Source organism: Neolamprologus multifasciatus, chromosome 12 (genome assembly GCF_963576455.1).
Source record: "Neolamprologus multifasciatus chromosome 12, fNeoMul1.2, whole genome shotgun sequence".
NCBI lineage: Eukaryota > Metazoa > Chordata > Actinopteri > Cichliformes > Cichlidae > Neolamprologus > Neolamprologus multifasciatus.
Genome location: NC_140450.1, coordinates 16,571,377 through 16,591,787, shown reverse-complemented (window position 1 = coordinate 16,591,787; position 20,411 = coordinate 16,571,377). Strand labels below are relative to the sequence as shown.

Genomic DNA, 20,411 nt, shown 5'->3' with positions numbered 1-20,411 from the left:
AAATGATTAATAATATGCAATCATCAACTACTGGTTGAGAACTGACACGCTGCTGTTTTTTTTACATTTATAATTTTAAATCATTCAACAAAGTGGTAATTCAGTTAAATGTACCACATCAGTGATGTTGAGAATCTTCCTGGTCATGGTTTCTTTGTCATGGGCTGGAGTTGGAGTAAACCACAGCTTCTGGAATGTCTCATTCACCAGTTTCTATAAATAAGAAATGCAATAATAAAAAAAATGAAATAATAAATATCTACAAAGAATTCTATGAAGAATGGAAGGCACGTCTTAACAGCCATCTGTAAGCAGATCCATACCTTAATTCCTTCCTCGTCATTGACCCTGCGGATCATCTTCACGCACATCTCAGTAATCTTACTGAAGGTCGGTTGCTCCAGACAAATATCTCTGAGGATTTTGATCACCCGTTTTCTCACACTGATACCAGTGTCCTAAAATAAAAAGCAATTAAATTAATAAACCGAAGTATCATTTTTAAAATGAATTTTAAAAAAGGCTCCTACAATGTTTATAAGAGAAATGTATGCATTTGGTGTAGTAGCATTTTTCTCACCAACAGGTGGCAGAATAAGACTGTAATGAAGAGTGAACTTCTCATGAACCCACTTGAACATTTCCATGACAACAGGGACAACAATCTCAACTGTTCACTTCCCAGATGCTAAGCACAGAGAGTAACTAGAAAGACTTTGAGTTCACCTGAATTTTAGTACTAACAGCATGTTGTCACATGTGCTTTCTAATCCTAAAATCTTAAACTGCTGCTGGAAAACAGATTTAAATAACTCACGCAATAGAAAACCCGAAACTGCCCTATTTACCATTTTTTTAGTATTCTCCAAATACATTTCTGATGTACACTTGGTGTACGCCCCTCCAAAACAAAACAAACCCCAACCAAACACAAAACAAGCCAACAACCGCATTACTAGCCCAGAAGAAGTGTGCAGCAATCAGAGAAAAACAATATTTACATGTATGCAGTTCATCAACAGACATATGAGTATTACTAGTATTGATCTGTGTAAGAAACAATCCTGCAGGTGCTAGGGACAGCTTACCAATGAAAGCACAAGTGAAGGGCCAAGCAAAAACACAGCAACTAAAAGCCCACAGTACAATGATGAATATGCCAAAACAGTGTAAAAGCTAAAATAATTATAGTAATAATAATTCTAATGCTATATTTCCTCATTATCTATGGAAAAACATCAGGTATGTCCATATCAATCAAATAGTACAGAATTGAAAAATGTTAGCTATTCTGACAAATGCACTAAGTCCTAAACCCAGCATCCCAATGTCACACTCAAGGTGTGGTGGACATCATCACACGATGGACCTAGCATGTGAGGTCACAGTTGTGTTTTTTGCTTTTTCATCTTTAGTACCTATATGCAAACCACAGCATAACTGGGAATAAGTGACTAACTGGACAACTTACCAGTATCCTCTCTATGAGCATGTCGTAATATTGCTCAGTGAGTTGGGGTCTGCTGAGCACAAACTTGCCCAGCAGCTCTACAGCTGCCTCTCTCACACTGGTGGAGTTGTCCATTAAACGACCATGGACACCACGCTGCATGTCGGACTGCAGACAAAGAGAGCAATCAGTCTACAAGAATTACAAGATACCTTCTGAACAGAATGCTGCAGAATAAGAAGTAAATTTTGAAAGGGCAAAGCCATACAAAGAATATAAGTTAAGACAGCATCATGTGCAGTAAAAAAAAAAAATGTTAACAATTAATGCACTTGCTACTATAAACAGAGATAGAGACATACCCTTGCCAGTATGCTGGGATCAACAGCCACGACCTCAGACAGACATTTCATGGCTTTAGTCCTTACAGCGATGGCACTTTCTCCAAGGACTCGTAAAATCTGGTAAAGAACAAAGAATGTTTATGTTTCTCTCTGGGGGTGGGGGGTGGGGGGGTTGAAATGCTTTTGCTAAAAAGAAAATCACACTCTTACCTGTGTTAAATAAATATCAAAGCTCTGGGCGAACGGCCTCATAGAGGCCAAATAACGCACAATCAAACAGGCATCTTCATAGTCCACAGTGTCAGAGTTCATTCTGTTGAGAAGCAGGTTACAGATTTGCACAGTCACACAACTGCACTTGTGCAAATAAAAGAAAGTACACTGCTGCTATATCGCACATTCTTACTTCAGTGTGGTGAAATGAGCTGGCGTGGTCTTAATGATGTTGCGCAGGAACTTCTTGCGCTTCTCAGCACGCTGCATAATTTCTCCGGTAGCTTCCACCTCCTTGGCATGTTGCGGGCCGTCTGAAGAATCTTCGTCCTTTGGATTCTGGTTACGCATGGACTTTTCAGCCTCGGTGGTGGCATCGCGGAACCATTGAGCAATGTAAAACTTTCTAGCAAACTAGAATGCAAAACAGGTCTCAGTATTACATTCATAGCATTCAAAGAAAATAATTACTTGCAGTAAGGAACATTTTTATTTGCACACAGAGATAACATGAGCAAATACCGTTTTAAACCAATTAAGATATGTCTTCTTATTTAAGAGAAGAAAGATTTATTAATATGGTAGTTTCCAACAGGTTCCTCAAAAGCCAGTTCAAATGCAATGTGAAACTTATATCTAAACCTTAAAGAGTTCACCACATTCAACCTAATGAAAATACCCACCACCAGTGAGGCATCTGTCTCAGCGTTCTCCTCCAAATAGTCCAGCAGAGCCTTCTGTAGCTGTTGGGTCTCATCGCTGCCTTGAGACTTTAAACGGGGAAGAATAAGTGGGAAAATATGTTTATTGTGCCAAATGGGAGGAATGTAAATCATCAAGCAAGAACACATTTTCTGCTTTTTACTCATTTCTTTACCCATAAAAAACAAGTAAACAGTATCCTAAATCATTAAATGCAAAGCTGTCCTTTTACCTCTTGTACGATACGATCAATTGATCTCTGGTCCATCTTGCTTGTCACTGCATCCTTCCTCAGACGTGCAGCCACTGTGCCCAGATAGTCTAGAGATGCTACTCTCAGAGCCATCTCTGTCTGCTTATTACTGAACTGGTGTACCTAATAGGAGAAAAAGGCACAGGAATGGATGAACACAAGAACACTCTCTTTTAAAAGCCAAACTAAAAAAAAACTGCTGTCATAAAGTTGATTTTCATAAACCACAGAGGTCAAGTTTGATCAACTGTGACACAAATGTTTTGAAAATGCATTTGCTTTCCTGGAGCCTCCATGACTTTTAACAAAGTCATCTCTTGCTATTAATCTGGATCATCTGTTCTCGGAAACACTGAGAAAAATACTTGCATTTCCAGTTTAAAGAAAGATCTTAGTCATGCTAACCAGCAGTCTCCCAAGCAAACTGAGCAGCAGCTCTGCAGCAGGCCATTCTGGTTTGTTCACTGTTGAAAGTAGGTCCTGGACAAAGTTCTCAAATAATGGACGGTAATCTTCTTCTCCCTGCTTGCTGCCACACCTGAGGGAGGCAAAAAAAGGAAGAAAGGGGATAAATGACAGGAAAATAACTGGACCAATCGGAGAGCATAATGAGAAATGATTAATGGTAACAATTATAATCAAGGTCAGACGATCAGAATTAAGACAGAAGTTTTAATACGGCTGAACAAGCTGGCAGAATACATCTGGAAAATCCTATAGAGTTACAGCTGCTTCAAAACGTTCCTAGTTTGTCACAATGTTGACTGATGACAAAAGGGATCTTAGCAACATTCAATAGTGTCATCAAAAAGTATAAATAGGAAGAAAACAATCTGAAATTACTTTTTAAGGAAGACTGAGAGGAAGTTTTGCGCAGTTCTCATTGCCGTCTCATAAGAGTTTGTTATCAACACGTCCTGATCCACCTGAAAAAAAAAAGAGCTCTTGAGCAAATGGTGTGTCTGACTGCATGTTGTATTGAATAAAACTATATTTGCTGATGTTTGTATGGGTTTTCATGTCAGCTTGTGCACCTACCTTGGTGTCATACTCTTCAAAAACATCTTTGTCACTGGGTAGGTGGACCACACACTGGATCAGCTGCAGAACCAGTGCTGTTACCATTTGGATGTACATCGGTTCTCCATCCTGGTCTGAACTGTTCAGCCTAAAACACAGAAGATCAGGATAAATCATAAGTTACTAGCATTGCACAATCCAGTTAAAAAAAAAAAAAAAAAAACACATCTGCACAATTTTTATTTCTACATTGATGGTCAGACAATTCTCAAAGCTCTCAATTCATGCATTAACCTGCCAACTCTGAATAGCCTCAAATTTATGCGAATTAGTGTGAAAATGGGTTACCTGAAATTCCTGAGGGAGCGTTTGCTGGTGGGCAGTCTGGCCAAAGAGGTAAAGATCTCCTCAAGGATCAGCTGCCGATGCTTCTCATAACGTGAGAACACCTGTATACAGCAGAATATGAAAAAAAATGTAAAAAGATAAAAATTGCAAAATAACATTCTGGACCAAATGCCCTAAAAGGATCCTTTTAAATAAACACTGAATTTTTGTGCAGACGTACCGCTGTAACTAGTTTAATGGCACACAGCTGAAGCTCACTGACATTCTCTACAAAGAATGGAGTGATTCCCATAGAAGAAACCTGGAAGAACGGAAAATGCACAATATGAGAAATCATGCAAAATGCAATGCATGTCTGCATGTCTGACTTAAACTAATGTACTAAGTGCAACACTCTTAGCGTTTACCTGGAGGATGGTGGTGTCTGTAAGCAACTGTATCTCTAGGAGCTCAGAGATGTTGCTGACAATGTCACACACTTTGTTGTATAACATGACTATGACACGCTGCTTGTGCGTGGAGCATTTTGCACGCTTTGCCTTCGAGCTCAACATGCCACCTATAAAAACAACAGAAGTCTGTTAATTTTTTAAAAGATAATGAACATAATAAGAAAATTAAAAATCTTAAATTAAGAAATACTATAATTTTGCAAGCTAAAAAAAATTTGTTCCTGATTTCATAAAGCAATCATCTATTTCAGTTTGTCAAACTGGCACTGGCTTATTTATCATTTGGTCTACTACTAATGTTAAGTTTATGAAGAGTTTCTTAAGTTAATAAAGAAAAATGAATGCAGAATTCTTCCTGTACCTCCATGTGGGTCCACCCTGTAGACTGGATCATACTGTGGATACAGTGTGTTCTGAAGATGAAACTTGGTGTACTGCAGCACCCGCTCTATGACATCTTCTATGTAGACAGCCTTCGGCATGTGTGCTGAGGTCATAATGTTCAGAGCTGTCAGACAGGCATCTGCAGACTTTGTGACTCTCTCCATTATCAGATCTCTCCAAAGTCTTTCCTCGTCTTCAGCGTCATGATCCTGTGGTTTAAAAGTAAAGAATCTGAACACTTTCTACATCAATAAACCAGTGTCAGAATGAGGAAGGCTATTATGTATTTCAGGAAGAAATCTGGAGTATTTTTTATGATTGTCAGCTATTTCTGCATTATTATGTTTTGTTCATGGTCTCTGTACATAGATTTCCGCAGTGCATCACTGCAGGGAGAAATATACTCCAGATATTAGGTAATGCTGAAAGAATAAGAAAAATAGGAAAAGGGAGGAAGGGCACTCACATGGTTCATCAGGGTGGACAGCTTGGACCCATCCTGGATATTCTTTTCAAGGATATTCAGAAGCTTCACCAACTTGTCTGATGGGATCTGCAAGAACAGACACTGGTTTTTAGATCTACATCTGAAGAACCAAAACCAAAAAATGATGTTTTTTTTATGAATAAATAGAATATAGTACCCTGCTGGAGATGCCCATGGCCTTAATTTTGGCAGATTCACTACCCAGCTCATTCAGCTGGTGTTTACCAAGCAGCAATTCCTGAGGTATCTCATCATCGTCTCCTGCTAGAAAACATAAACCAATAAATTAGGACTAAACTCTAATAAAATATAAGAAAACCAACATACCCTCAGTACTGATACTTACCCATAGTAGTAAAATCCACATCCTCCAGATTTTCCAGTATGTTGTCAATGCTTGCCAAGAACCTCTTGAATGTAGAAGAGTCCATCAGTTCTTCTTGGGTCAGCTTGGGTTCATAAGCTTTCCGTTTCTTCTGCTTCTCCTTCATCTTCATTTTTCTGGCAACTAAGTGTGAAAAAAAAAATTTTGAATTTTTTTTTTTTTTTTGGGGGGGGGGGGTGTGTCTGATAAGTTTTTCACATATCAGATCTGATACTATTAAGCAAAGTTAAGGTGGCATTTATTTCTATGCATTTAAACACCCAACTCCACAATCAAAAATGGCAGTTTGATTTAATTCTGAACACCCAACAAAGGCATAATAATCTCTTCTTCTACACATGTTTCAGAAGGGAAACAAAGATCATTTGTAGCACTTAAATTACAGACCTTCACTCATGCTCGGAGGCGGCGAATCTTCCTCAGATGAGTCTCGGTAGCGGCTCCCTGATCCTCGGCGGCTGTCTCGGTGCCCACTTTTCCGGTGTTCCCCTGACCCTCTGCGCTCCCTCTCTTCGAACTCCCAAGCTCTGTCTTTCTCTCTGCGCTGCCGCTTCCTTGCAGCTGTAGAGATTTAGCATAAAATAATAAAGCCTAAACTCTGAAAAAAGAAGCTAAATTAAAATAAATAAATAAATTCTCACATCTAGTAAAAGAACCTGCAAAAAATAGTTTGGTATAAGTTAGAATTGAATGAATTGACTCACACTCTCCAGTTGCGTCATAGTCTTCATCGGAGCTGACCTCAGCATATTTGGGCCTTCATTTACTGTGCCTTCGTTTCCTCTTGTTCACCTTTACCCTTTTCACATAAGGGCATGGTAGACTCAATCTCTGCCAGCAGCTCTGGGGGCAGCTCCTTCAAAACTGCTGGGTCCATACCACCTGAAAATTTGACAATAATATTATACAATTATTAGCAAAATAATTTCATTGTATAGAGCAGACTTTCCCAAAGTGTGGGGCCCACCCCCTAGGGGGGGGGGCGCAGAGCCATGGCAGGGGGGCACGATATGAAAAGGGAGGGGAAAAAACCACAAACGCTTGGACACTGCTAGCACGGGGCGCCCACAGAAATGCAAAGCAGGAGATGAAGCATAACTGAATTTCTTGTCAAATAAAGGGGGGCCTAGCAAAAAAAAGTTTGGGAACCACTGGTATAGAGTGAAAAAACACATTGTAAATATAATTTAAAAACAGCTTCTTACTTTTGCCGGACTTTCCTGAGGAGAGTCGGTTCTTTCCAGACTTGCTGTGCCGAATGATCCTCTGGATCTGGTCAACTGATAGCTTTTTTAGAACCACTACAGGCTTGGGGCGCTTCTCCAAGTCCTGCACCAATCCCAGCCTCTCCAGTTTAACTTTTGGCTGGCCCCACATATGACTTTCAGTCGATCCACTGCCTTCCTTGTCACGATTGATCTGGGAGGAAAAAATAAGATAGGAGTGAGAAAAAACATCCAGTATAGTCAAGTTCAAAAATCAATATGTTCCACACTTCACACAATTAGAAAGAAAACATGGGCTTCATTCAGAACAGAAAATAAGGTGTGAATAATGACTCAAACTGAAATGAAATTGGTGATTTTGATGTTAGTTTCCAGTGTCTTGATAGCAAAGCACAAAGATATATTCCACTGTTTTTCCAAAAATATCCAGGTCTTAACTTGTAGAACAAACAGTGAACACATCGTGTTGTTGACACTGCAGTGCAGTCCCACTTCTAATTGGGAGTGACTAACCAAAACTTTTGGATGTTCCCACTTGTATTGTGCTTGCAGTGCAACAAGTAATTTGTGCTAATTGTGCCAAGTGAAAAGTGGGAGTGAGCAGCAGCTCATTGATGCAACCTTTGTTCACATTAAGAATATATTTAAGAAGCTTTGTCAAGTCCACAAATTCTTAGTAACTGAATAACATTTGAATACCTAACCAGCTATTTTTAACATCATTTCAGTCATCGTACCACTCTTGATCTTCAACGTCATGTCAACAATCTGGGCATAAAATTTCTTACAACATGATTTTCCCATGATTGTCCTCATAGTCAACCCGTTATGAGGACAGTCATAAATTCTTTGAGAACACTGCACTGACAGCCTTTCCTACACAACCATAGACAGACATGCTCTGTCAATTACCAGCTAAATCATTGCTAAGTACTACTAAGAACTTCCAGGTGTCTATTCACTACAGAACCACTGGTGTTGTCCAGCCCTACCTCCAAGTCTAGCCTCGCCTCTATTCGAACCACAGAGAGCTCTTGAACTTCAACCATTTGAACTCCTAATCTGAAGAGAGTGCATATATAGTTTGATTATGTCTGGATAATTTAAGCATAGAAATTGAAGCATTTTGTGCCTTTTTTCTTTGGCATCGCCAGTCAAGATGGACAGGAAAGTCAGGCCTAGTACATAACCAAACAGAGGACTAGCCAGGAAGGACAAAACCTTTGGCAGAGGGGTCACACTCAACCAGGTGAAGTGCTTACAGAAATAATTTACTTGCATGCAATCCCCCCACAAAAAAACAGCAGTGGAAGATTTCTTTAAATGTGCTTGCTTTCATTCATACAAGATAAACAAAATAATTGCCTCTACTTTTTCTACTCTAAAAGACAGTTAAGTGTGGTTAATGTGTTAAAGGAAATTAAAGACCAACACCGAGAATAAAAAAAAGGCTTACAAATGGGAAGCTAAAACCAAAAGAGTGTATAATGGTATGATTTGGTTTTGTGAGATTGCAGGCAGTGACAGCTGAATGATTGGTAGGTGGGTAGATATTTGTTTTGGGTCAGCCCAGATCACCTTAGGGATCTGGAAGTTCTTCAGTGCGCCACTATGCCCTCCCAGAAGCTGAGCAGGGAAAGAATCTGGAAGTTTAGCACCAGAAGCTGACGAGGGGAGTTTGGAACCATCTTGTCTACTGCTGCTCCGACCAGGGTCTCCAGTGGAGGAAGCCCTGAAGCCAGACCTATCTCGATCGCTTCGGGAGCGAGAATCAGGGGACCGCCTGTCTCGGCCAGTCTCACTCCGATGCCTCCTATCCCTGTCAGACTCACGGTCCCTGTTTGACGACTTGGGCAATTCTCCACGTCTGTCTGAGGACTTTTCATCATGTCTGTGCTTTGAGGATTCCCGACCTTCTCTCCTGCTGTCATGCTTATCGACCCTGTTCTTGATGACTTCCGGTCGTCCATCTGGTTTCAATCGCAAAACTGTGTCAGAACCCTCCACAGCAGCTGGCCCACTAGCTGGTTCTTCAGGCCAGCGTTGGGCCTCAAGGGCAGGGACAGGGGCAGCCAGACAGGGGTCGAGCTGACCGTCAGCTCGGCCTGCCTGCTGGAGGTCGATGCTCACCATGAGGGGAGGGCGGCTGGCACCGTTCCCAGCTGCAGTGGCCTCTTGCGGAGTCAGTTTGCCAGCATTGCCCCCTCCTGTTGATCCGCTGCCCGGGGCACCTGTGGGCCCACCTGGTCCCCCTGCACCTGGTTCCAGGGGAAAGGAGTCCTGCTTTCTCTTCTTCAGTGGCTTGTCTGTAAAGAGAGAGACAAGTAATTAAAATTAAATACCATGAAAAGATGTTATAATTCAAAGCAAAACATTTTTTAGCTGTAGAGTTATATGTAAATATTAATTCTATGTGAACACACCTTTATCTTGCACCTCCTTGGAGCACTTCTCACTAGCAGCCTCTCGTTCTATCCTTTCAATTTCAGCAAGTGCATCCAGCTCTGCCTCATCATAAGGGGAACTGGGAGGCTGAAGTCCACTGGCACCACCTACTTGCTGCTGATGTTGCAGCCGCGCTCCCAGATTTTGCTGGAGAACAGGAACCTGCTGAAAGCCCAGTTCTGCCTCCATATTGTCTGAGTTCTGATCCATGCCTGGCATAACATCACCTGAGATATTAACAGAAACACTTTACGTGGTTGGATTCAAAAGGGGTGGTGGTAGTCCTGTTGATCTAAAATGATGCATCACAATGTACCTCATCAGCATTTCTAGTAGATCAAATAGCTATGAAACTGATGGAGAAAAACAACATCTCACCTGGGGGATCCGACTCATTTGACTTGACCCTGGACAGCTTGAGGGTGAGCTTTGTTGAGTCCTTGTTTGGAGAGCTAACAATGTCGTACATATCTTTCTCCTCTTTTACTATTGGGACTTTCTTTCTTTGCTGTAGCTGCTGTTTCTGGTCAGGTACTCCTTCCCTTGGTGAGGGTGCATACGGGGGTGGTGACTGGAGAATCAGTGGGGGACGAGAACCCGCTGTGAAGAAGCAACACAAGGAAGAGGAGATAAGAGTAGTGAAAAAGTGACATTCTTCAGAAAACATAAAACTACACAAATCCAAACATCTCTCTCTGATTACTACTAACAACACCAATGAAGGATAACAGCCTCAATGCAGTGTTTCAGAGTATGTAGCAGCTTCTGCCATAATGAAGAAAAGGTAAGCAAAGTGTATGCACTGTAGTGCCTCCTTTCCACTTCGAGTGTCCTTACGTTTGGGCGTTCCTTCACTGCTAGCTGGGGAGCACCCTGACTGTGGAGACCTCAGAGGAAAAGATGGATTCCTCATGGCAGAATCACCCTCCTGCAAATACAAACACAAGTTAGCATGTAACACCTTTACACTCAACTTTCAACATTGCTCTCAATTATATCAACACAGCTACTGTTAAGACCTAAATAAATTGTACCAGATAAATATATTCAGGGTTTTATTGTGGTATGTAATAAATACACATTCATCTATTTAAAAACAGTGTCAGTTGTACCTCATTTCCCAGTCGATGTACAATGTTCAGGTAATCTTCAGTACCATGTCTGTCTGAGTGGTGGTTGGCAGCATTAGGGATCTGCCCTGTTACTTTGCCCTCATGGATGTTTCTTATCCCACCTGGAACCATGGGACTGGCCACAGACACTAGAAGAAAAAATGAATTATTTTATTATTATCCACTAGTAGGGAAATACAAACATTGATGATTAAAACAAAATAAATACAATTCTTTTGAACTGGAGGTGTACCCAAAAATTGCTGATAAAATAAGTAAGTATGCATATGACCAGTGATTTTTTTTTTAAATGCTTCAAAGTTCCTCAAAGAGATTTCATCTGGCAAAATAATAAGTGAATCAATAATTTCAACCATCAGGACCATATAGAAAGGCAATCAGAAGTTAGGTTTCATATACAAATACTCATGAGCTACAAGATTAAACCTGCTGACATGTAAATAACTCGTGATTTTGTTACAATTGAACGGAGAAACTTGAGTTCTGACTTTGAGTGCCCCCTTTTGTAATAGCACTCCCCAACAACTTCCTCCCCAGGGAAGACAATGTATCCCACCACACCATAAATACTGTTCAAGTATGGAACAAGAAAATGAATAAAAGCCCAAGCCCATCGAGGTTATTATACCTTACTAAAACTAATCTAAAAACTAAAAATAGATATGAAAAAAAGATTTGAGTTAACTAAAAATAAAAAACAGATATTGGAAAAAAATTGGAGAAGCTAGCCTTAATTTTAATCCAACTTAAAAACAAAACAAAAAAACTACATTTCAAATTGCCTGATGAGGCTGTGCTGTTTGTTGAAACCGCTTTCAAAAGGTTTTTTCTGACATATGCCTTTCATACAGTTATAATCAAAACGACTAAAACTAGCAATGAAACCAATAAACAAAACATTTTAAAACAAAAACTAAACTGAAACAAAAAGTATTTTTGGAAACCAACTGAAACTACACTAAATTGTGAAAAATGTCAAGATTAAAAAAAAGAATTAGAAAATACTAAATTATAATAACTCTCCAAGGCATAAACGAAGAATGTAATCTCGATGCACACCAAAACACAGCTGATCCACAGTCTCCACCCCACAACCACAGACCAAATGTGTCAAACACTAGGGACACCCAGAGGTCCAGTGTTCATGCCCAGATGTGTCAGAGCTATTCAGAATGTAAATGGTAAATGGACTGGTTCTTATATAGCGCTTTTCTACTCTTTCTGAGCACTCAAAGCGCTGTACACAACTTGTACATTCGCCCATTCACACACCATTCGCACAAGTACATTTTTCTAAGGTGCTTTTTCTAACTAACATTCACACACACATCATACTCCGATGGATGCATCGGAGAGCATTTGGGGTTAGTAATCTTGCCCAAGGATATTTGACATGCAAACTGGGGAAGCCAGGGATCGAACCACCAACCTTCCGATCAGTAGATGACCTGCTCTACCACCTGAGCTACAGCCACCCCAAGACAGAACAAGACAGACCAACGCAAAATATGCACACAGTTTAAAATGTGTACCTAATCAGTGTGTAGTCAACCTGTTTGTGTATAAGCGCCAAACTTTTGTTGGCGCTTAGCCAACAATATTTGAGAATCGAACAACACTGTTAACACACACACACACGTGTAGAATTAACAGAAAAGGGTAATGTTTGTGTACACCAGCAATGGCCTTGTAAATACAAAACATAAATATTTCAACAAATTATATTTAATTATAGGAGCCACAATTATCTGATGTGAGAACTTAAGTGTACATTCAATTTATGTATGAAGAATATGAATTCAGTCAAACCCCTTCTTATTATTCAATCCAAAGGGAACAGAGTTTCCAGAAGACAAAGCTAAGGATATGGCTGACGAAATCAAACAAAGATGCCATCAGACTTAGTCGCAAGTTTAACATTGGGAAAAAATTAATGATGAGTTCTGAGTCTCCATGCATGCGCATTAACATTAAACACAGGTTCTCACCTTGTTGAATCTGTTGGTGTTGGTTATAGCTGGGTGGTTGTTGGTGGGGATACTGCTGTATGTAACCTGTGGCAGGGCTCTGAGGAGTGTATGGGCTGGGTACTGGACTGTTCTGTTGGCCCATGTACCGGCTACTGGAACCCGTCGGAGGTGTCACAAACCGGCTAGAATAGAGAAAATGTAAGGACAGCAAATAAGAAGAAGCACACTGCATAAACAAAAAAAAACCCCAAACATTTATTTAAATTCAAACATGATGTATTTGTATTGTGCTTTAATTAACATTTAAAATTTAAAGTTGGAATAAACCAGATTCTTGTCAATCTTGCCTTGGTGGATTGGGAGAAATCGCAGCTGGCTGGAAGTTTGCAGACTGGGCAGGGCTATGCATGGAATTCATCTTAAAAGGTTGTACCATTGGCTGCTGCATGACATCTGTTTAGAAATAAAATTGAGAATTGAAATGAATAACCTTTATAGAAAAAAATATACACAAAGCTTGATTTTTTTTGTTTTCATATTATTAACATAACGACTTAATGTGCAACAGGTAATTGCGCCCATACTTTTCTCCCTGAAGATGCCAGGGTTCCTGGCCAGCATGGTCTGCAGCAACAGTGGTGCATCTCCCTCTGGTTCATCGCTACCCAGGTTGTCCTTCAGCTCTCTGAAAACACACAAAACGAGTTCACATCAAAACACAATGAGGCAGATTAGAAAGGTGTCAGATTTAATGTCAAAAGCAGAAAGAAAATGCTGAATACACTTTAAGCAGTCAACAGAAATTTGACTATATGGCCAATTCGGAATCAGCAAATAAGCTAACATGAACATCTTTGAACTGGATTGGAAACTGGAGCACCTGGAGAGAACACAAACGGTTTTCTCTCCAGTACACACGTTTTTGGCTTTTTATGTGTAGTATTTGCACCTAGAAAAGTTTCCCGCAGTGTAAGCATTAACATTCATGGTAGTCTTTCATCTCTCCGATTCATTAAAAATTAATCTTTTGTGTTTTAATTAGTTAAAGAATTAAGCAATGCAAAGCATCTCTTCTGCTTTAAATCAGCTTTAAAGCCAAGTTATCCTGACGTCTGAGCTTTAAAAGCCAAAATATTTCCATGAAAACATGTTGGGGTTTTTGTTTGTTTGTTTGATTTTTAGTTGGCCTTGTGTCTTTGTTCATCTTGACAGCATATTGTCTTACAGACACTTATATACTCACATGTGCTCTGTGGAGACCTGGTTCAGACCATGGGCTAGCTGGGAGGCCAGATTCTCATCCCGGCAGCCCAGTAGGCATGTGACTTCCTCCGCAATCCTCCCATTGTATAGGAGGCTTTTAGTGGTGGTGGCAGGTAGAGGAGAAGGGAGGGGCAGCTGGTTCAACACTGATACAAGAAGAGAGATATACATTTTAGGAGTTAAAATGTGAGCAATACAGGACATAAGGTCTCAGAAAAGTTTAGAGACGCAGAAGTAAATGGGGGGAAAAACAAAAACAAAACAAAATGTGCATGTAATCACTATTGCACATTTACATCTGTTCAGACCGAATGTTGCAGTTTAGGACTTAACACTGGGAGAGAAGACATAACAGAACTGTGAAAACTTGTGTTTGTAACATAAATATGTGACACTCACAGTCTGTGAGGCTAGCGATCCCAGCAAGAGTGGTGATGGGAACATGAGGCATATCCCCATTCATGCTGAAGGTGAGGGTGGGGGAGTGTGTTGATACACAGGTAGATCAGGGGGTCGATGGACGACACCCGTCCTCACATCTCCTGGCACCTAGCAGAGACAGGGAGGTCGGTAAGAGAAAGACAAAAGCAGCTTTAGTGATGGACAAGAAAAGAGAGAAAGAACTGCTGCAGTACAGAATTACAAAATGAGTTAATGGTCATAAAAATGTATACAAAGAAATGGTTTAACACAAAAATGCTATAATTAGTCATATTATCTAAATATAAAAATAGACCCAAATATTTGTTGTATTTTTTTCTGTCTGCCTTTATGCTGACATCGCGTTTCATGTGGCAATGGTGTGCACTGTAATAAATGTCCTGCTAGAGCATGTCAATCAAAATAAAATGCTGTGTTCTTCATTGGTTATTCAATTATGATCTTACGTTTTTCACAGCATTTAGTAATGCCATGCAGCTAGTACAAGCGCAGGTTAGTTGTGTCACTGAAGAAATGCCCCCACAGATACAAAAGCACCGAGAACTGAATCCTGAGGAATGTACCACAAGGCGTGATTAATGGTTACTGAGGCATGTTGTGTGTGTGGCAAGTTTTCAATGTCACAAGGGTGGCTTTCTTTAAATCTGGCCTCATAATCTCTCATTTTTATATTCAAAGTTTCTGATTAAAATTGGTTGCAACATGTGCAACCCTTTCGCTGACAGATATTCTCAACTGAGGGAAGACAGCACGTTATATATGCAAAACTAATGAGCCGCTCATTGGTAATGCCATCGTACAAAGCCAAGCAGGTACAGTAGCACGAACTGTACGCATCACAAACCGACAAGCATACAGTCTGTGATGCAAAAACATTTTTAGTACTCAATTTCACTCCACTAGTGTTTATTACACAGATGATTCAAAACAAAAACTTAATTGCTAAGTCAATTAACTAAAGTGCTTTCCACACTGCCCTGTACTTTAACATGAGACAGTCTGGGACCTAAATGCACTTCCTGGGAATCATGTTAAATATATCACTTTTTTTAAGGTTAAGAGCTCTAATGTAAAGTGTTCACTTCAGAAAAAAACCACAAGCTCCGAGTGTGCATTGAGTGTTAAAATAAGCACATACAACTGGATATTCTTCTCTTGTCTTAATTGCAGACACGTTGCAGTTTGTTTGCAATTCGTGATTATTCTTCATAATGGTAATCAGTATATTCTCTTTATGAAAACATGTGCAAAGTCAGATTTTTTTTGGTGAAAAAAAACCTGATTTAACAAAAGTTTTTTTTTTTTATAAAGTTGCCAGACACTATTGGGATATCCATAATTTTAGTTTTGTGTCTGCGTGTGTACTTGCTTTGTCGTATAGCCCTCAGGTCACAAAGTTACAGATCAACACAACTAATTGTTACATGACATACATGTCACACTAAAAATACACTACAACTTTTTGCTGAATCCCCACATAATACTAAGTAATACTAGTGAGTTATCTGGTTAGGCAATAGTGCTTTCTGAGTGCTATTCAATAGTCAGCTGTTTGTACATTTGTGGGTGCTACCAGCAGCTCCCGTCTCCCAAGTATCACAGAACGTGAAGCTGGATTTCCAACAGAAATGTTGTTAAACCCAGAACTGCTGCAGGTTACTAGGGCATTATCCACCTGCACCACCACATACTGTGTGTGTGTGTGTCAAACAGCTGTGTGACAAAGGCCTAGGTGTAGCTCTCACCACTTCAGACTTTACACACACACTGCTGTCAGTGCAAGGTGAAAAAGAGAGAACGAGAGAGAGAGGGAGAGAGCGCATAAAATGATTGAGCCTACTGTAACTGCAACAGATATTAGCACCTGAACATAAACGGTGTTACATTTTAACATCTGCCAGGTTCTGTCCTCCTTTTTGTTTTACTTTATATTTTTTCTTGCTATATTAACTTTTTCCAGCCTATTATTACAGGTAAATAATGGTTAATGTAATTTCAAATCTTAACAGTTGTAGCTGTGTTAAAAAAAACAACAACAACACTTAAGAGGCAGGGAGTAATGCGAACACACTGCAAATGATTCCCAACTGTAAATATGCAATACATGCTTCTAAATGACACAGAACAATATTTTCTGTAAAATGTATTTGGCAGAGCACTTGGCTATGGGTCCTTAACCCCACTTTGAGAACCACTGATTTATGTGACATTGTATTTTATTCACACCTCTCCTAAGAGCAGAAATGCAAAATATACACAAACAAATATTGAGGAAGGGGTGTAAATGCAATAGCACAACATCAACAAAACTTTATAAGCTTGCCTTACTCAGCTAAATGAAAGGACTAAGACTGACATGGGATGACTGCCCCTCAGCACATGTTTTTAAATATTATACAGCCTCAAGATAATGCATTTCCGTAAATGAGCCACAACCATTTCTAATACCAAAAGCACTGTTAATCTGAATAGGGATTCATCTTGTGTTACTACGATTTAACTACATTGCCTGATACCTAAACATCACTCATTTCAAACCATACAGCTCGCTGTAAGAAACCTTGAAAACCTGTGGCCCTTTTTTTGGATTGAAATCCCTTTGCTTGTTAGAGATTCTTAACCTCTGACAAATGTGTGTGTGGGGCACACAAGCAAAGAAAAAATGCAGCTGAAATGTTTTTAGCACATCTAATCACAACCTCTTGACAAGATACTTTGCACTTTACACTATTTTTAAAATCAAGACAGGAAATAACAACAATGTCAATATAAAGGATAAGTAGTTTAAGCTTTTGCAAATATAAATTAATGATACCTTTTTGACGAACTCTGTGCAGTCTCCTGTGGACTCACTGACATTTCAGATAAAAAAGTCCTTCAATCTGCTGAAAAAGAAAATAGCTTTGCATCAGTAACCTAAAACTGCATTTTACTCTTAGTTGTAAAGACTTCAAAAGAAGTTCTGCTTACAGCTAGCCAATGGAGCTAAACCAAAACAGTAAAATAATGCCAGTGCCTGCGTTATTGTTTTGCTATGAACATCTCGTTAACACTACATTATCCGTAAAATTGAATGAAAAGTGTGTGGCACTGGCTTCTAAGAGAGCAACAAGTTTTGATCGACTTCCGCACATCACTAAAGCCATGCAAATATGTAAACAACATACTGCAACGCGACATGAACTGAAAGCATGCGATCCCTAATAGGCAAAACTTATCGTGCGCGGCAAAACTGTTGCAGGGTACCGACAGACGGATACTGTAAACGGTGCATTAGCACGCGGCAACTTTAGCATGCTCAGTGGTAGAGTGGTTTCCCTATGCATGCAGGGGCTTGGCTGACAGCTGTGAGACTGACAGGCAGGAGGCAGCACAAAGGAACAGATGCACTGTGATGGTGGCGGTAGTAGTGGGGGCTGCATCCTCCAGAAGCCGTCAGCCCCCGTGCACATTCTGCACACTGGCTAATTCGAGAAAGCCAACGAAACTGTACTGGCTCTGGTCAAGGGGGAAAATATCTGACAACATGCATACCTAACTCAAACAGCAAAGCAAGGAAGAGCAGGGGCAGCGTACGTTTCTGCGCGAACCATAGTCAAAATATTTCACAGCAGGTTCGCCACCAAAACCACTACTAGCCCTGCCAAAGGCTCCAATAACCCAAAACACAGCCTAAGATGTCAAACAGCATTAATAATAACAGCAAAAAAGTTAGCTCCCGTGCAGTTAAAATTAGCATCAATTTCAATGTTTATCTTAGCATAACTGCAAGCGGCAGCTCGCTACTTGCGAACAAAACCTCTCCAACCTTTGCACTGCCAAGAAGTTGACTGTTTGGATCGTTCAAGCTAAGCGTGAAGCTAGTGTTACCACTGAGTATAGCAGCTAAGATGAGTAACGCTAGCTGCCCAACATTCACTAACAACAATAGTCGTGTTTTAATAGCTAGCCAGTTATGCTAACTAGCTGTAAATGTTGTCAGTTAGCTCCTAATGCTTCTGCTCGTTCAAATAAACGGAAGGCAATGCAAATAATACAAGGAAGCGCTACTAGGGGTTTATGAATTTTTAGCAAATTTCCATTTTGTTCGGGGAGGAAACGGCGCATTTGTAAATAGATGTAAAGAAAACGGCACAGACTCCTAATTCCGTGGCAACGGCCCAATCCTCGGGCTCGACAAATGACATCCAGTCGAGGCCGTGCGCCTCGGCACAGCAAAAACACACCTAAGCTAGCCTGGCTGGCTAGTTCGCTAGCTTCCGTTACCTCCCGGTCAACGATTAACGACGCCGTAGGTGGTCTCACGGCAGAACATTTATCAACGTTATTGATAATAGTCGGAATTTTAAAAGTTGGATTAAAGATACAGATGTGTGATTATATTTACCTTCGGATGTTGCGTTCAAAGGGAGGGGAATGTTTTAGCTTGGTTTGTGTCCGTATCTCTAGCTCCCCCTTTCTTCTCTCTCGCAGCTCCTCCAGAAGGAACTCTAGTGGCTTGCCAACTAGCCGATGAGCTAGCCTGCTAGCTATCAACAATAATCCGGGTCGGGCTGATTCGTTCTTCTTCCGTCACTCAAGGGTGAATCTTTCAGCGTACAATCATGGGGAAACATTCGTTCTTCGGAGTTTCAGTCGGTCTGCGCCGACATAATCAATGAATGCAGCCAATTTCGACAGTAAATGAGAAATATGACGATTGTTGCGATCATCAAGAGGCTCTCCTCTCGTAGAACAAAATGCCGACCGGAAGTTCTGCCGTCTGACTGACCAAAGATCTCAGGAGTGACTCCCTCCATCGGCGCCAAACAAAATGCCATGCGACATTTCGTGTTTTTGCCCCTAGGGAGCGCTGTAAGACAAGTTTCTTTTCAGTGGCCTGTTTACTTTACAGTCAATTAAAAAAAATTGGATTTAGTAAATATACTACAGACACCCATATGAACAAATTATTAATATATTTTTTGAAAAATAAACAGCCGATGGAATTACAACAAATATATCAGTATAACACCCCCCCCCCCCGCCGCCCCCCATACATGTAGCTTATGTAGATGCATTTAAAAATATACACAGTGCACCTGTCTGTAATAATTTCAGTTGGCTGTGTTAAAAGTGTTAAAGTCAAAGCAGGAATACTTTACTGGAATCAGAATACCAGATTAATAAGTGATGTAAAACTACTCGTGAAGCATACCTCTTTCAGAGTGTTAACATATTATTTCATTGTTACTACATTAACATTAACTTTACTTTAGCGGCTATGAAATTTAACGGGGCTTTTTTTTGCGTCGCTTCCCTTTTCATACGTGTGGGGTTTTGTTTTGTTTTGCTTTTTGTTTGTTTATGTGTCTGTTGAGTTACATTAGGATGAGAAGCATGTTAACTGATTTACAAAAATCTGTTTAACCTGCTCAGCACAGTCTTGTCCAGGATAACTGAACATATATTTATGCACAGCTCTCATTAGCTCCCTCCACAGCCTTTCAAATGGGCTGATGTCTGGTCATTGACTGTGCCAACACCTTGATTGACTCTTTTTCTATACAGAGTTCATTATCACTTAACAACTGTAAGGTGCCAAGGACCAGTGGCTGCAAAACAAGCTCAAATAACCAGCTCTCCACCTCCATGCTTGCAGTTGGTATGAGTTGTGTGTGTTCATAGGCTGTGTTTGGTTTTCTCCAAACATGATGCTGTGTACTATGGCCAAACATCTCCACTTTGATCTCATCTGCACAAAGGACATTCCAGAGGTTTTATGGTTTATCCAGATGCAACCTTAGATGTGCTGTCACTTTCTTTTTAGAGAGAAGAGGCTTTCTCCTGTCAAACCTACCAAATGAGTCATACGTGTTCAATCTTTTTCAAAATGTGCTGTCATGAACTTGAACA

General features: G+C 40.3%; 1 protein-coding gene across 1 annotated transcript in view; it reads right to left on the bottom strand.

Moving 5' to 3' along the window:
• nipbla (NIPBL cohesin loading factor a) overlaps positions 1-19,330 on the bottom strand; it is a 28,222-nt gene extending 8,892 nt beyond the window's left edge. The window contains 34 exon segments of the mRNA XM_085180499.1: positions 115-213; positions 324-458; positions 1,472-1,618; positions 1,813-1,911; positions 2,005-2,107; positions 2,201-2,421; positions 2,691-2,777; positions 2,942-3,085; positions 3,368-3,500; positions 3,806-3,888; positions 4,001-4,130; positions 4,331-4,431; positions 4,551-4,631; positions 4,738-4,889; positions 5,144-5,375; positions 5,633-5,719; positions 5,811-5,914; positions 6,000-6,161; positions 6,426-6,599; positions 6,743-6,839; positions 6,841-6,920; positions 7,244-7,457; positions 8,843-9,570; positions 9,688-9,936; positions 10,088-10,309; positions 10,547-10,637; positions 10,822-10,970; positions 12,831-12,994; positions 13,160-13,265; positions 13,397-13,497; positions 14,056-14,221; positions 14,475-14,624; positions 17,332-17,401; positions 18,904-19,330. Of these exon segments, the coding sequence (XP_085036625.1) occupies positions 115-213; positions 324-458; positions 1,472-1,618; positions 1,813-1,911; positions 2,005-2,107; positions 2,201-2,421; positions 2,691-2,777; positions 2,942-3,085; positions 3,368-3,500; positions 3,806-3,888; positions 4,001-4,130; positions 4,331-4,431; positions 4,551-4,631; positions 4,738-4,889; positions 5,144-5,375; positions 5,633-5,719; positions 5,811-5,914; positions 6,000-6,161; positions 6,426-6,599; positions 6,743-6,839; positions 6,841-6,920; positions 7,244-7,457; positions 8,843-9,570; positions 9,688-9,936; positions 10,088-10,309; positions 10,547-10,637; positions 10,822-10,970; positions 12,831-12,994; positions 13,160-13,265; positions 13,397-13,497; positions 14,056-14,221; positions 14,475-14,538 (4,905 nt within the window). The 5' untranslated portion in view covers positions 14,539-14,624; positions 17,332-17,401; positions 18,904-19,330.
• Between the last annotated feature and the right edge of the window lie 1,081 nt (positions 19,331-20,411).